General features: G+C 38.2%; 1 protein-coding gene across 2 annotated transcripts; it reads right to left on the bottom strand.

The window, feature by feature from the left end:
- Positions 1 to 1,667: 1,667 nt before the first annotated feature.
- On the bottom strand, positions 1,668 to 9,124 carry pcgf1 (polycomb group ring finger 1). 2 transcript variants are annotated; one of them, XM_044205777.1, is made up of 9 exons: positions 8,969 to 9,124; positions 7,953 to 8,058; positions 7,654 to 7,806; positions 7,391 to 7,462; positions 6,372 to 6,477; positions 6,174 to 6,216; positions 3,523 to 3,609; positions 2,250 to 2,330; positions 1,668 to 1,850 (listed from the first exon to the last, which is right to left on the bottom strand). In XM_044205777.1, the coding sequence occupies exons 1-9, from the start codon at positions 9,053 to 9,055 to the stop codon at positions 1,800 to 1,802; spliced, it is 786 nt and encodes a 261-aa protein (XP_044061712.1). In that variant the 5' UTR covers positions 9,056 to 9,124; the 3' UTR covers positions 1,668 to 1,799. The 2 variants fall into 2 exon arrangements, with proteins under 2 accessions (XP_044061712.1, XP_044061713.1); XM_044205778.1 differs by having other exon boundaries at positions 3,523 to 3,606.
- Between the last annotated feature and the right edge of the window lie 7,769 nt (positions 9,125 to 16,893).

The raw sequence follows: 16,893 nt of genomic DNA, 5'->3' as shown, positions 1-16,893 counted from the left end.
GTCATCTATAAAAAGTATTTGCCCTCCGTGGAGTTTTAAATATTTTATTGTTTTACAATTCTGAATCACAGTGGATTAAATATGATGTTTTGGCACAGTTTGAACAAAAAGGCCCTTTTAATATCTAAATAAAAACAAAAGATTTATTTAAATGAGTACAAATATAAACACAAAATCAATGATTGCATAAGTATTTGCCCATCTTGCTTCATCATCACAGTTTTTAGAAGTTGCATAATAAGTTGAATTAAGAGCACCTGTGTACAATCAAAGTGTGTCAAGTAATATTAAATACACCTGCTAGATGCAGGGTTAATCATGAACACAACATTACAAACAAATCTGTGACACATTTACTGAACCATTCAGGGGACGGATACAAGAGAACTTCCAAGGCACTGAATATCGCTCGGATTACAGTAAGGTTATAAAAATGGAAAGAACATGGCACAGCTGTAAATCTGCCTCGGGCTGTGTGGACACCGAATGAGCTACGAGTTACATGGTCAAGATAAGAGACACAAAGCTACTGCAGCTAAGATTCACCAGTTGCGGCTTTATGGCTGTTAAAAAACTCACGGTCTGAAGCTAGTGTTTGTAGGACGACTAAAAAATTTAAATAAAAAACGAAGAAGATTCTATGATCTGACAAAACGTGATCATTTTGACCATCATATTACTCACTATGTTTGGTGTAATCAAAACACTGCACCATCACCAGAAACATATATTGTATAGCAAAAGGCCTTTTTTGCTGTGGAGTTATTTCTCTGCAACAAGCCCCAGAAGGCCTGGGAATGTAGAAACCAAAATCAGTGCAGAAAAACAGAAAAATCCTACAGGAAAACCTGCCACAGTCTGCAAAAGAACTGCAACTTGGGAGATGATTTATTTTTTAGTAAGACAATGATCCCAAACATAAAGCAAAGGTACACAGGAATCATTTCGAAATAACAATGGCTGGTCAAGTCAGAGTCCAGAATTTGTGGCAGAACTTTAAAATGACACGTTCACACACAATCCCTAAAAAAAATAAAAAATAAATAAATAAAAGCAGTGTCCAGACGTGTAAAGCTGACACACACCCATCCACACAAACTCACAAATTTTAACCGATGCCAGAGGTGCTTCTACTTCAGACTGCCTTTAGTTGGGTGAGTAAAAGATGTGCTTACACTTTCTTTGATGATTCAAAATTGTAAAACAAACATGAAACGTCAAGAACTCCATGACTGAAATTAGTAAAGGTAAGGTAAATGCAAGACCATGACATGTTGGAGCATAGCTTGTATTCTTCATACGATTTTTAAACAGCGCAGGGTAAAGTTGACTTATCATTTTCTTTACCGCATGTTAAATACTGTGGCACCCATTAGCACGTTTCCAAACAAGATAACTAATGTAATAGTCTGTTTGGTTCTAACATGTTGGTAGTTCATACTTCTTTTCCCTCAATATTAACATAAAAATACCACACAATTATTAGCTGTGTTGCTAATATAAATTATAGTGCAACTAATAAAAATGTATTTTTATTTTGTTATTATAAACCTGTCCAAAAGGGAGGCTCACTCCACCATCCGGCATGTGATACACACTTAAAAGTGTTGTCTAGATGTTTAGGTTCTATATGTAGATAATGTACTGTAAGCAAGTAATCCAAACCATTATTTGTCACATTTTCAATTTATTTTCAAAAATACAAAACAAGGAAAATAAGTATATGTACACAAACACTATTAAAATAGAATATGTATTGTACAAAATATGTACAGCTGTCCTCAGAGTGAAAACAAGTCCTATCTGGTCCTTTTGTCCTTGATGGTGTAGTGAAGGACTAATGGTTGGGCCTAGGGAAGAAAGGATTTAAAATAGTATATGAGGGAGGGAAACAAGAGAGAGATGAGATATATGTAACTATTAACATCTTATAAGTAGATTGCAAACTAAAAGTAATTTTTTTTTTTTTCATAATGTGTCAAATCCAACATTGTGCTACATCTGGTCACACTACCACTGGACTGAAAGTGTGTACTTTAATTTGAAATTGTGCAAAATTGATTGAGAGTGGAATACAATGAATTAGGTTAAGTTTAAGTTATACATCAAACATTTCTATTCACCATCGCGCATCTTCAGTGAACTTTATCCTAATTTTCAAATTGAACTACAGTACAAAGAATAATTTGTTCAAGTGTGAAGGAATGTATGACATTTGTTGGCACTAGTTAACAGTGTCTGTACCGTACCTTGCCAAACCAGTGTGAGAGCCATAACCGTTTCATGGTCATGTGATCGGGCAGAGACTCATTATTGAACAACATCTGGACCTATAGGGAGACCAAACAAACAGATGTGAAGAGGAAACTGAAAGGAACATCTGTGATTATTTTTATATGTGAAACCTGTTTGCTGTTAGTAAAAGATAAGACAAGGCAACAGAAATAATTTTTCCCACTGAAAACACACTTAAGCAAGTTTGCGGTCATGAACTCAAATATATTTGTGACTAAATCACAATTACGAAAATGTGTTATTTGATGGAAGATTTAACCCAAACGGCCTGGACAGAAACTCCACAATGACAGCAAATCACTCAATAAGTCACTGGAAATCTAGTGACAAGGGAAACATGGCTGATAAGTTTGTTGGCTGAGAATCTGAACAGGGATAGACTTTCAGAGTCATCAAGGGTCAAAGCCAATTCGATTTCTTTACTGTAGTGATTTTGTTTAATGAACATTTTAAAAGACAAGAGGAATTAAAATCTCAAAAACAAGCCTAACACATTGGTTTTATTGATCGTTTGGATTTATGGTAAGCACTTAAGTCATTTTAGCCAGTTCTATGCAAAAAATTACATACAACAACATTGCCTCAAAGTGTATGATCGGCCATGACCAATTACCAAAAGGTTTGTCTCCCCTTTTTTTTTTTTTTAAAGAGTTTGTATGCTGTCAGTTTAACCCATGGTCTGGTTAATTTCACCAGCAAGTCACTTGGTTATGTAGCATAGTTTTATTATTATAGAGCCTAAGTAATGTTGCCATGATTACCTGCAGGTTACCTATGGTTAATATACTATAACTTGGCACTGATATGAGTGTGTGCCAATAAGGCCTAAATAAATGTTGAACAACTGACAAAAGGAGCTTTGTCTCTTTTAGAGAGAGGAGTCTTTCTTAGTTGGACGTTGCAACAATGCACTGTTCCCAAGCCGACCAATGATTTAGCAACAGTTAATATGTTAAAGTGAAAAGAGTATGTTTACATGCCCATTGGCAAATGTATAATTATCCAAACATAATTATTATACATTTAATCTTTTTCTTTCATAACTTTCTCTCATAACAAAGCAGATGTAGTTTGTCTTTTGAAGAGAGCGGATAATGCAGCTCAATAGCCATTTCACACGTTTGGCCTTATTAGCATAGGCCAAATAAATGTTGACTAATCTTTAATGTAATGTCATGTGCACCATAATGTCTTCTTTTACATAATCAGTGAAGATTACTGACTGACCTGGTGTTTTTCCACATTTAGCCGATGACAAAGCACTTTCCGTAGGTGTCTCACCTCCGCTCGGACAGAACAGCGAACAAACTTCTGCTGCAGAGACAAGGTCAAACAAATACACTGTAAAACCTACACGACACAGCTTAAGACACGTTGAAATCAAGCTGGTAATTCCAATAAATCATGACCAGCTGTACATTTGTGTTTATTACTCCAACTCTTGTGACCACAGCCGAGCTAGTTAGGAAGATTTCTTGGTCTCCGGATTTCTTACTCCAGTCTTTAACATGCAACTGTACCATGGAAACATATCACTCATTTACTAATCACTCAGTTTGGATTTGTTGTCAACTTGCTCGGGGTTTGCGGTATCACCAGTTGCAGAAGTAACTTATTGCTCAGAGAGTAGAGTGATATTGTAATATAAAAACTTGTCAGTTATAAATGTCTCTTTAGTTTTGCTTGTAACACTAGAAGTACAGGCTGCCATCTCTCCACTGGTGGTCTTAATTTTAGCATTCAAATATTTAGTGTCCATCCACAGTTCACTTACACAAACTTTAACACGACATTCTATAACAAAAAGGTGACAAAACACATTTCCAGCATACAAGAAACGTAAACTAATAAGGTCACAGAGTATTGACAACAGTATTGTGGCATACTCCTGTTACAATTACATTTACAGTGAGGAAAAACACAGCTTACTGCTGGACGTTTCCCGGTCCCAGTTGACTTATTACACACTCTTAAGCCATACAGCTAAACTTCCTTTACCCCCTGAATGCAGTTCAAGACAGTATTTCTTTAAAATCTGAGGCAGAAATGTATTTTACTGAATTTCCACTTCAGTAAAAACAGTGCATTATGATTGGACATACAGGGGAGAGAGAGCGTAGCATGTAACAATGATTAAGAGTCAAATTCACACCGGAGTGTGATTATGCTTTTAAAAATCTTTAATAGGTGTGGTCCTTACTGTCCTTCCCACAGAGGTTGGAGTGAAACACAACAATATCAAGAGCCAGGAATGGAACCAATGAAGCTGCATGTTCCCATTACATAAGGTACAAGGTAACATTAGATACAACAATAAATATCATTTTAATTTCTCATAGGGGTCAAAGAGTACATGGGTGGATGATTATGATGGCCTAACGCTTGCAAAAGTCACCAGATCACTTCATCAAAACTCTTAATTCACATCCTGTGTGACTTTGTTCAAGTGAATATCCTTCTCATACTGTAAAAAGATTAAAAGCCCAAAACAACAAGACCCTGGTCTGTTTGAATATAACATCTAGACCATGTGAAATAAAAGATTTAATCTCCCATTCAAACTTCTCTCTGCTCTGGAAATATAGGAAAATGACTGATGGCTCAGTCTGTCGAATCTTTCAAATCTGCTATAGTGAAAACACATTTAAAACAAACTAGAGCTGAAATCTTTGTCTAGCAGTACCACACGGCATCTGTAAAACAAGGGTGCCCTCTGCTGGCTGACCAAAGTCTTTTCAGCGTGTATAACGATGTTGGCTGGCAGCGTGGATGATAAGCACAGTGGAATTGGATTCATACTATGTGTTTTAATTGAATTGCTCTCCCTCTGATCTTTGTTCAAGACTTGATTCCATCCAATCAGGGCATTATACAATCCCACTTCCCTTGTTACACACACACACACACACACCTCCCTCGACAAATGGGCCTGTCAAGAGGATCCAGGCACATAAGGAAGACCCCAGGAATAACTGCCAAGGTTGCCATTTTCTTCAGTTTAGTGGGTTTGAAATTGTTCAGTAAGCAGTGTTTCAAACACCCACATTTAAATTGCCAGAATGTAAATTTGTATGAATAGGCTTGAGGAAACACCATAAGAATGAACATACTATACAGCACTCATGCAGCCGTACAACAGTCAACGTAAGGTCACCCATTGCTATCATAATTAACACTTATCTTAAAATCAGATTTTGCTGAATGCCAAGTAGTATTGAACATGTTTATATCTGTCTTTTATGCCACATTTGGTGAGTTTGCCACAAAAGAAGTTATGAAAGTTTAGACACAGACAAGTGCCTGTCTACTAATTTAGCAACTTACAAGGGCATAAGGTATTTGTTGGACATAAAAACACTGCTGTGTGATGTTTGGAATAATACAATTTTTGTCAGTCAGCATTAATCACCACAAACACTGAGTCAACATCTTGGCCATCTAGCCTCAAGTTTTTCTCAAACAATTATAAGATCGCCAATTTTGAGAAATTAGCGGTTTGCTTGGGAAACAAATAATGATTATATGCCTCACTGGTGTTCTTGTCCCACTTATCCCCACCTCTCTGTGAGTATGAGGCAGCCAGAGTAACCAGCTCAGAGAGCTGGATTCTGCTGTTGCTGCAGTCATAGTGCCATGTATTTGCTAAGCAGTTAAGGATAGAAAATTACTTGTTAAGGCTTCACAAATGTCCCCCTGGACACATGTTTTGCACGGTTGTGCAAACCTGTGAGCAGAGTCGCTTTGAATGCATCCGTAACCAGCTCAACAATTTCACTACAAGTACACAGACTTTATTGAAATGCAATGCTAAATATATCTAGGATAGTTTTTCGGTGTGTGTGTGTGTATATATAAAAAAATAAAAAATAAAAACTTACCTGGAGAGTAAGTTTCGTCTTATCTTTTCCAGCAAGCGATGAACTGTAAAGACAAAACAGAACGGACGTTTTTGAAAAAAGTCTGACACATTTAGCAGCATATATATTTACATGACATCTTATGTCATAGGGATTGTATTACATGAAATATACACACTCAAAAACAGTTAGCTGCATCCACCAGAGACAAAAGCTCACCTTAGCCTTTCTAAACACAGTGAAACCTGCTCATCATATCTGTAGAAGTGGGCTTTTGAATGGTCGAAGCTTGTGTATGGTAAACCTGTAGCATCAGGTACAGCATCTAGTGAGAAGGGAAAAAAAGGTTGTAAATTTACAAATATGACACAATCACCATGTCGTTGACTGGGCAGCTTGTTGCAATGTAGTCTATCCAACAGAGCAGCAACTAGCTGCAAGCTGCAGGTAAAATACAGATGCAGTTTGAGTCTAACACCTGCCACTGCCTAAGAAACAATCCTGATGCAAAAAATTACATCTGCCTGGTAACACAGTGAAATTTGATGAACTTTAGAATCCATTTGCAATTGTGGCTATTGCACAACGTAGTTTCATGCATCAGCAAAGACATCGCTAAGATAAAAATCTGTGTCATTAACATATACAAATAGTTTTATCAAATCATTATTGGATAAAAGCAAATAGTGATTCAACCTACAGCTGCATGACAGATTTTACATTTCTTGATTACAGCTGTGGCTGGTACTGGGGAAAATCCTGTGGCGTACAGGATGTGGTGTGTTTTGCTTTTCCACATTGTTTGGAATTTTAAAAAAAACAAAAACTGTAAAATTAATTGTGCCACTGTCATCCATACAATGTCATTTTACATAAATGTTTAATTGCATATATTGCACATGGCATTAAGATAGCTTATATTGTCGTAGAGATGCTCCAAGTTTTCATATTTTCAAGATTTGCTGGTTTGTGGCGATTTTGAGCACTAACAGTTTATTCGGCCTCTTAGAAAAAAAAAAAAATCCAACTTCAAGTAAACTGAAGCTGAATGTCACAGTACTGTTGCTGTGGTTAACAATCACGTGACCCCAGAAAAGTGCTTTGCGGAAAAACCACAGCAATCAGAGTGTGGCACCAAAGATGTCACACAGACATGGAAGAAGCACACTGATCTCTTTAATCTAATCACAAACAAACTTAAAATCACAGACTGAGACATTTATAAATTACAGACTTACCGTCTCCAGTCGGTTGGATGACTCTCTCTAACCCACGTGACTGATAAAATTCCTTTATTCTTTTGTCTTCACCTGTTCAAACATGGATGTTAGACAAACATAGTGACAATACTGATTTTCAAATATGCTAAAAGCAGGTGGTATTTGCCATGTCTACATGTCTAGTCTACAGCTGTATTTCACAAGCGACAAACTCTCTACTTCAGGTCACAACTGTTTGTAACACTGACGCAGAGAGAAGTGGGTGTTTTTTTTAAACGTACTTTCTTGTAGTCCAGGCACCAGTTTGTAGACAATGTCCTGCATCACGCGGTCCAGTTTGAGGTTGAGTAAAGGCTGCGTTTCATGGATTTTGATGTTGCACATTGGACAATACTTGCTTGTTTGCAGATATTTCACAATACAACTTTTACAGACTGTAGAGCAGAAAGAAAGAAAGACATTTCACTATCATTCTGATGATTTCATCCAGCTAAACATTAGCCTAGTCTGGTGAAATGGCAGAAAGACTTTTACAAGTTAAAAACAGATTATCATTTTGTCCAGCTCTGTTTAAACTCACAGGTGTGCAAACACTCTGTAATTGTTGTGGCATCTATGAAGTACCCAGCACAGAGGTAGCAGACAATGTGTTCGTTCAGGTCCTTGATCTTCAACTTGACCTCCTCCTGTTAGGAAAACAAAAGGTGTTTTAAATATTTTTTAAAAAAGTTTAAGTTTAAAGTGCTTTACTTTGTGGCTACTAAATGAGCAGCACCTCTGTTGTATGATACAAAAACCTTTGACTGATTATATAATGGACAGCAGTGTGAGCTTGAACTTCAAAATTGTGTTATGACGGCATCAGACTGCACCGAGGATAATGGACACGAGAGCTGACCCTGACCTTTGACCTCCGTGTGTAACGAAGGAAGTAAAAGCGTTAAGACATGAGAAATGTTCCTACCAGGAGGATTACACCATACTAAAACAAAGCTAAATGTGAGCGGACAGTAACGTGTTGAGAGAAAAGTGGGTCGGGTTCAAATAGATTTTTTTATTTATTTTTTTTTGTTTTACTCATGGGTCCAGCTGAGACCAACGTCAAACATTAACAGCAAATTCAACGATATTGAACTAAGAAGTGTAACTGCTACAACAATGTGGTGTGTTCCCGTCGAAAACAGCCGTTACTTCATTAACGTATACAACTAACGTTAGCCGAGAGAGAGACCCCACGGAGTGCAGCGGCCGCTACCGTTCCAGTTCACTCACATATCGCTTGAACTACAAGTAAACTCCCGGTTGAACTGATGAATGCAGCTTAATATGTGGCCTAAAGTGAGCGAAATAACAGTTAGTTGCACGCCGCTCCGCTGTTGCGGCAGAACAACACGGGTGGACTCCCACCGTCCACGCATGCTCAAACGCGGATCCCTTCACAGCGCTTCAGCATTGCTCTCCCTCTCTCTCCATCAGCGCCGCGGAGACGACAACGATCTCCCGTTAATGCGTGTGTTTAACTCGTCTCTGCTGCAGCTTGACTCCCCGTACGCTTCTTCCCCAGTGCGGGCGAGCTTGAATAACATGGCCACTCACCTCGTTCCTCAGCGGATCCAGTTTGTAGACGGACTGTAGCTGATTTCGTAGCCGCATCGCTATAGCCATCGGACCTTGCTCCGCCATCTTTGGGACTGATGCTTACTTCCGGGTAAACCGGAAGTGACATTTTCAAGCTGAAGGAGGCGGGTAACTGCGAAATATAAACGAGAAAACAGAAGAATATATATATATATATATATATATATATAAATGCACAGAAGAAAAAGAAGCCACCGCACCAACGCCGGAAAAAGAAAACACATTTTCAAATGTTTATAGTCACATTCACTGTATGTAGGACTACACATTTCCTTGACTTTCTTTTCTAAAAACAAATAAAACATGCTGTAGGCTAAGAGAAAATTGAGTCAAGTGGTTGGAGGGCCCATCAAAATAAGGAGTGTAGGCCTAATACAAAGAGAATGCATGAGTGTGCCATAAATATCACTCTTATTTGTGTGCAGTTAACATTAGATCATATAGGCCTAACTACAACAATAAAGATGTTTTTTTTCTTTATTTTTAAACAACAAATCTTAAATTTTGTTGACCCCCCATTACTATTTATTTAGACCTAATGGTTAACTGCCTAATAAGCTTACACAATGACATAGTAGGCTATATTAATTCTATCATTTTAATTAGTTATCTTCAGACTCAGTAACGGTCAGGCAGAGACAAACTAAATTACTAACCTTTAAATGTTTCACTCCATAACCGATTACTTTTTTATTAGTGGGTGTTAAACACAATAATCAAAACCTTGTTCGAGCAGTTAAAGCTTATTAAAAGACCCCACACAAACCTTAATCCCTGTTTCTGGTTATGTTTGCCTGTTCTTGGATGTCTGCCTTAATTAAATGATTTACAGTACATATAGAAGTTCATCCTTTTTGTATCGCCCAGTTGTAAGTGCTGTACACGGGAAAATAAAAAAGAGGCATGCATCAACAAAACAGAAGGAAAATAAAGAGAAGAGCAGAGGCATTAAAATCAGCAGAGAGACAAAAATGAATACCTAAGACAATAAGATACAAATAAATTACTTCATGAGAATGCTGACCTAAATTAAATATGTCTTGAGATTGCGTTTAAATTAACCCAATGTGACCTGAGAGGTCTTGTGGGTTTGTGAATTGAGAGCAAATTGTATATTTACTGTGGAGCCAGGGCCTTTTAGAACTTTATACACAAGGAGTATGATCTTACACTTTTTGGATGGCCTATATAGATTAATATGCTTTAATTTTATTTCTAAATTTTTATTCATCAAGGCACTTTTTATGTCTTTATTTGATCCAGCCCTATATAACAATAAATTTTTCAGGGAAGCAGAGCAGCTTCAGGATTAGGACTCAGGATGTGTTAGTTTCTTCTCTTGGCAATAGAGGGCACTACAGGCACACACTTCAGTCAAGCATTTGCAGCCTTTGGCATCTGCTGATATTTTTCCTAGCGTCACTTAAAGCAATGCCATTCAGTCATTCATGCACTCAGGGGTTTAATGTGGTTGTTGAAAAGAAGATACCATTAAAACTTATGAATTCACTATACCAACCTCTTGCTCAGTGGGCCATGAATTTGAGTTGTCTTTACACAATATATGCCCACAAAGTCTCCATGTCTTAAATCAGTGTACACTTTGGTGTTATATTCCTCTGTTTATTGTCTAGTCCATTTTCATGTTATTACTCATGCAAACCCACTTATGATAGGATCGTGTAGGCTGTACAGTTGTATACAGTAGAAGCCTGCTGATAAGATGCACAAATGTATTTGGCACTGGTCCAGATTAAAGTTATGTTGGCATGTTACCACTGCTGGTATTCAAACCATGTTAATAACATGAGGAAAAGAGTGCTAAGATGATACCATACCTAAAGGTGTTCCAGGATAAGAGATGAATTGTGGGAAAAACACTGTTAAACCACAATCTTCAGCAACACAGAGAACATGGTGGGTCTTGTAACCTGAATCCTCTTACATCTTGGGACCTGCAGTACTCAGACATCATGGAGGGTGGGCTGCTCTCGCCACTGCACGCAATCCCATTACGTCTGGTAAATTATGTCAGACACCTTGATGTGGATCTCATTAATATCTAATCAGCAATGTAGTATCAAAAGATAAATCAGAAGGTGCTGAAACAATTATCTCCATTAGAATCTTGCAAAACAGCCACAAAACCAAATAACAAGATGCAGTAAACGTTCAGAATGTACAAAAAGAAAGTACAAATACACATATGTATTTGACTTTCTTAAAATGTTGCAACCCATATAAGTGTGGTGCTATTTAAAACAATGCACATTAAGGATATATATCAGCTTTACATATCTAATCTTTGCAGTGGTAACCCTTTCACTTAGAGGAGCGCTTTTGACTGAAGTGTTTGAACCCCCCAGATTGTTTGGGGGTTGAATGAGTTCTTCTCTCCCCTCACTGAACAACATCCATCAAGGGGCTCTTGAGAAAAGAACTGAACCATTGGCTCAGTGGCCAGCAATAGAGGACTGTGGTTCTCCTGGGCAGCTCCCAGACCTATGTTTATATGTGTTTGAACATGAAGTAGGGTGTTGAAATGAAAAAAAGAGTGTGTGGGCTCAGCAAACATTTCCCTAGATAATCATGTGGCTTATGTATTTGGGACAATATTATCTAAATCAACAGTTTGTATTGTGTTGTGTTAATTTTTGGTATTTATTCAGGCTTTTGCAGCGGTGAGATGTCTTATGCTTTTATACATGTGATAGATCTGAGGTTTGTACTCAGACGTAGGTTAGAACTAGTTTATTTTTCCAAAAACTACTTACAATTATTTAATTATGGGAAGAATGAAAAGTAATAGCTTTGTGGAAAAATACATTTTCAAATGGGAAAGAAAACGTATTCTTGGTTGCGGCTGAGTTGCATCTGAATTAGTGTCTACCCTGCTTCAACAGGTCGTCGTATTGGTATTACATGCGGAGGTCTCCTTGATCCCTCCCAGAGGGCTTCCAACCTGTGGACCACCCAAAAGCTGTCGTCCTAAACAAAGACTCGCCCTTCATTCATTCTTTTGTAATTTCCCAGTGTAACGGAATGATTGGCAAGTTTGTCTAATTCCAACCACCTCGCTGAAATTGCTATGTGCAAGCCATTTATTGAGACTGTTAAATCTGGCATGAATGCTTTATTTATGGGTGTCTCTCAGTGATAATTAAGACTCATAATTGATGCAGTTTTCTTTGGATTTTGACATTTCTGAGAACTATTTCTTAAAAAATGACAAAGAACTTTAACCACTGCCTAATAAAATTGGCTTCACAAGTGTATGAACAATACAAAATTCTACAAAGTATCATTCATTCTTGAAAATGTTTCCATTCATCCTTTTGTGAGAGAAAACTTATAACACATTGCACACTGGGATTTTTTTTCTTCCAATGAAAATACAAGCACTTGCCAATGAGGTCCAAATCAGATTCAGTCAATATAAATTGGAAAAAGAAAAGGCACAAGCAATATATTTTCATTCTTGGCAGCCTTTTTGAGTTTGAAGAGCCGTTGTGATCAGTCTCGCTTCACCGAGCCTTCATAGTCAGGCCTTGTGTCCCCTGCTGTCTGCCATTTCCTCTTGCCATGTAACGTCTTATCTGCTGGGTCTACGAGGTCACTGCTTATCTGATTGACAGGGCTTTGACTCCACGCAATATCCAAATAACCTGAGGGCCTGGAGGCGCAGGAAGATCACAGCATGGCAAAATCCACCGGTCGGGAGAGTGAGAGAGAGTGAGTGAAGAGGCAAAAGAGCCAACGAGAAGGGAGAGGATCAAGACGAATCCAAGCCTTTCATTTGTTGTCATTACTTCATGTCAAAATCATGGACAATAGAACCCCTATTTTCTTGGAGTGTCTGCAAATCTGCCAGTTATTTCTCCCGTCCTTCACTTTTATTGGAAATTATTAGTTTATCTGATGGATCAAACACCTGCCAGGACTACAAAGACAGTTCTATTATGAAGAATTTGAGGATTATTTCTCATTGAGTAAGTTGAATGACAGAAATAAAAAAAAATGGACGGATAGAAAGTGGATTACAAACTTCTTCTCTGTGTCTGTCCATAGGATGGATGTTAATTATTACTCTGCGTAATGAAATCATGCATGAGGAAACTCCTTTAAACCACAGGGATCTGAATCAACTGAAAACTCACTGAGCTGATAGAGACCCCATTTACCTCTGTCCTTGACATCCTGTGCCAAAACCAACTACACAACCACCCTGCTACTAGAATCTTTCCGCCATGCCAAAAAGGAGGCCCCCATACGTCCTCTCTCTCTCTCTCTCTCTCTCTCTCTCTCTCTCTCTCTCTCTCTCTCTCTCTCTCTCTCTCTCTCTCAGAGCAATCAGAGCATGCAGGGGTGGACTGCAGCTTTTGTCTCTTTTGCTCTAGCAATTGGCCGCCAAGTGGCAAGCTAATGACGAGAGCCCTCTTGGAATGATTCCAGAGCAGTACAGCTTGCGCTGCTTGATGGGCAAGGGCATAATGAATGATGTAGGGCAAGCCCTTAGGCCTCCCCCTGGCACAAAACCCGAACTCCCAATATCAAAATCTGAACCACTTCAAATGCTGGATAAAATGCATGCACATGAATTCTCAGTGAGAAAATTATGCCAGGACTTGCTAACAGAGTCACAGAATTGCATAGCATGCACTGACATACAAAGTACGATGAATAAAGGAGTCAAATACAGCGTAAAAGAACAACATGTACAAGAGGCAGTTGTTTATACATATCACTGTGCATATAAATTCAATACACACTGTTGTATAATGGTGTGCATTTGTGCTGTGAGGCATCTAATATGTCTGTACAGGGAGTTTGGTGCATTTGGTTATCACATTAGCTCAAAACAGAGAACTAACTGGATCCATTTCATTCATTCTTTTCATTTTTCAGTTTATTTGACAGGGACAATGCCTACAGATCAACATGAGACAGAGTTAGCCTAGAAGGCACATTGTCATCAGTTGTCCCTGACTACATGTTAAAAAGGTACCATAAAATCATATAGAATACCATTATTTTTTGTTATTGTTATTCAAACCTAATGTGTATAAAGGAACACAGAAACAAAAGAGTAGTATGCATGCACTAATAGCAGAATATAGCCATATACACACAAACACACGCACAGGAAAAGATGGAATTGAGCGGATGATACAAAAAATAGGGTAGAGGGAATGGGGTAAAGGAGATAAATTAATAATAATAATAATCACAAGCAAGATGTTAAAGATGCACCTGTAAAAAAATCTGTGAAAACATTTAGAAGACATGAAAATACACATACAACACAGCGAACATAAGAAAAATCATGAAACAATAGGAGTCTGCCACACTCCAAACTGAACAAGAACCACTGAATAGATATGCAAGGACATTGACAAAGAAAGGGTAAAGACAGTCAAGACAAAACAAATTGCAAAATATCAACAGAAAGGGCGATATACTGTTAAAATGTTTGAAAGAGGCCCAAAAAATCTAATAACACATTGTAAGAGGTGCCAGCACACACCAACAGAAGCTTAGATTCTGGAGTACACATGTCCAGCAACATCCCGCATGGTGTGACAAAGCAGCACAAAACATGCTCACATCCCTCATCATCAGTGCAAAAATGCCCTGGTTTCACTGAAGCCAGGGCATTGAATTGTGTTGGGCTTTGTAGAACAATATAACAGTATGAGGAGGGTTTTTTTTCAGTTGGTGCGTGTGCGTGTGTTGAATCTAGCTATCCTGTTTGTTATAGTCTGTGAAACTTTAGAGATACATTCGATCATTATCAAGTCTTTGACATCAGTAGTTGTTGCATGCCTCTTTTGCAGTGGAGTAAACATGCAAATAATGAGAACAGTTCATCCACAGAGATCTGGCACTTGCTTTGATCGTCACTCTTTTTTTGTGTTGTTTTTATAAAACCTCTTGCAAACCAAATGCATTTAATTTTACTCTTAAAATGGGGCTGTAACTTTCACATTTTCCTGCCTGTGGGAGTCGGGATGCCTTGAAAACTGTAGTCCTCAGTTTAGATAAGCTAGAGGCCAAATAATGAATGACATGGTTGGAAGATGCTGAGATAAGACAAGTTTGCCAACAAGAACAAGTTGGCCTGCCAGTCTTGGACAAAAAGAAAGCTCCGTATTAAATCTTATTAATGTGGCACAATAGAGCTTTGTCTGTCATTGACTGAATTTTCATTACTCACGTGTGTGCGTGCGTGCAGCTTTGTGGAGAGTGTATCTCTGTGCTCAGGCCTGTGTGGCGTGTGTATGTCAAGTGCACACAAATGCACACACAAAATGCAGTGATCCGTGATAACTTTCAAGTGTCTCGGTTATCTCAGGATTATCTAAGGACTTTGATTTTTCTCCACAAGGGGGATGAAACACCTTTTAATTGTAAAATAATAGAAAAACAATGTAAAGTAATTTTTAAATAATAGAAAAACATTTTAGGATGATGGTCTGTGGAATTGTTAAATGAATCCCGAGACCAAACTGGTGGTAGAAATTAACAAGTAACTATCGCCTTTTCTAAGAGCTATTATGTGGGCACTTAAGTGCCCTTGAGCAGGGCACAGAACCCTTGCTGTTTCAGTACTTTATCCCTGAAGTGAATGATTCTCACAACCTCCCTAAAAACTGGTCATAGTAGACTCTCTCTCTGACACGCACACACACATACACACACGCACACACACGCATGCTAAGATATGTGTGATTTGTTGCATGTATTCATAATCCACACACTCATAACAAGAAGCAAATCATGTTGTTTATGGATCCGTTGCATAACAAAGGATTTCAGTAGCTTTTGTGAGGATATGAATTTCAATAAACTAATTCCGATTTTCATGATTGTTCATCTCTCACGTGACATTCCTAAAATGTTACAGGGTTTCCATTCATGCAAGATTCCCAGCTCATCCTGCCCACACTGATATCGCTTTGAAATTTAAGACCCACAAAGAGGAGAGACACACTTGCTCCTCTTGTCATCCACTGTATCTGCTCTGTGCAGGGAGGTGCACGCTCACTTATCACACAGCCATCTTATCTTCATGGGCATTTAAGAGAATAAGGGTGAAGGGATAACAAACTCAGTCGAGAGGAAGCCTCGCCTAAATCCCAAAGAAGGATGCAGGCTAGGCGAGTGCCGCTCAAGGGCCAGGGTTAGACCGATATGTTGGTTTTTGTCATTATTGAACTTGTAATAAATCTGACATACAGTATGTGCCATTTATAGGGTATGATGAATATTCCCTCTTGACAACAAGATAGTCTTGAATTCTCTTGAATGTTGAATTTATATTTTATTCACTGTTTCAAAATATAATTCGTATGTTTTTTAAAAATAAATTCTTCATTTGAAGGCAATGACATATGCCAAAGTTTCCCATAACACTTAAAGCTACCCTGTTGTGTTTTTGACCACCAGAGGTGCTATGGAGCAATGTTTTGATGAGTGGGTTGACGATTTACTTTGCTAACACATGCATGATGGCGCACATGTACATGCATGTGCAGGCACGTGACACAGTATACATTCCTGTCAATTTCACACTACTCCACTCACTGGTGGTGGTGTAAACAGTCATGCACCAGCAAAAGGCAGGGAAAAACAAGGACGAAAAATCCAGGTTCAGAATATTCAAAAAATCACCTTTGCAAATGTTTTATGACAGAGATGTTTTGTACAAGAAAACCCCACAGGACACCTTCAACAAGTGAGATGGGTCATGCAGATCTGCTAACCCTATATTGCTAACTGCTAACTCCAGTTTCATCAGTTTGAAACTTTTACCTTCTGAGAAGAGTAATGTTCTGGGGAGAAAGAATGAATATTTGTAAGATTTGGGTCAGGTGGTAAAAAAA

Source organism: Siniperca chuatsi, linkage group LG8 (genome assembly GCF_020085105.1).
Source record: "Siniperca chuatsi isolate FFG_IHB_CAS linkage group LG8, ASM2008510v1, whole genome shotgun sequence".
NCBI lineage: Eukaryota > Metazoa > Chordata > Actinopteri > Centrarchiformes > Sinipercidae > Siniperca > Siniperca chuatsi.
Note: the sequence above shows the minus strand (reverse complement) of the source record. Positions and strands in the feature narration are given on the sequence as shown.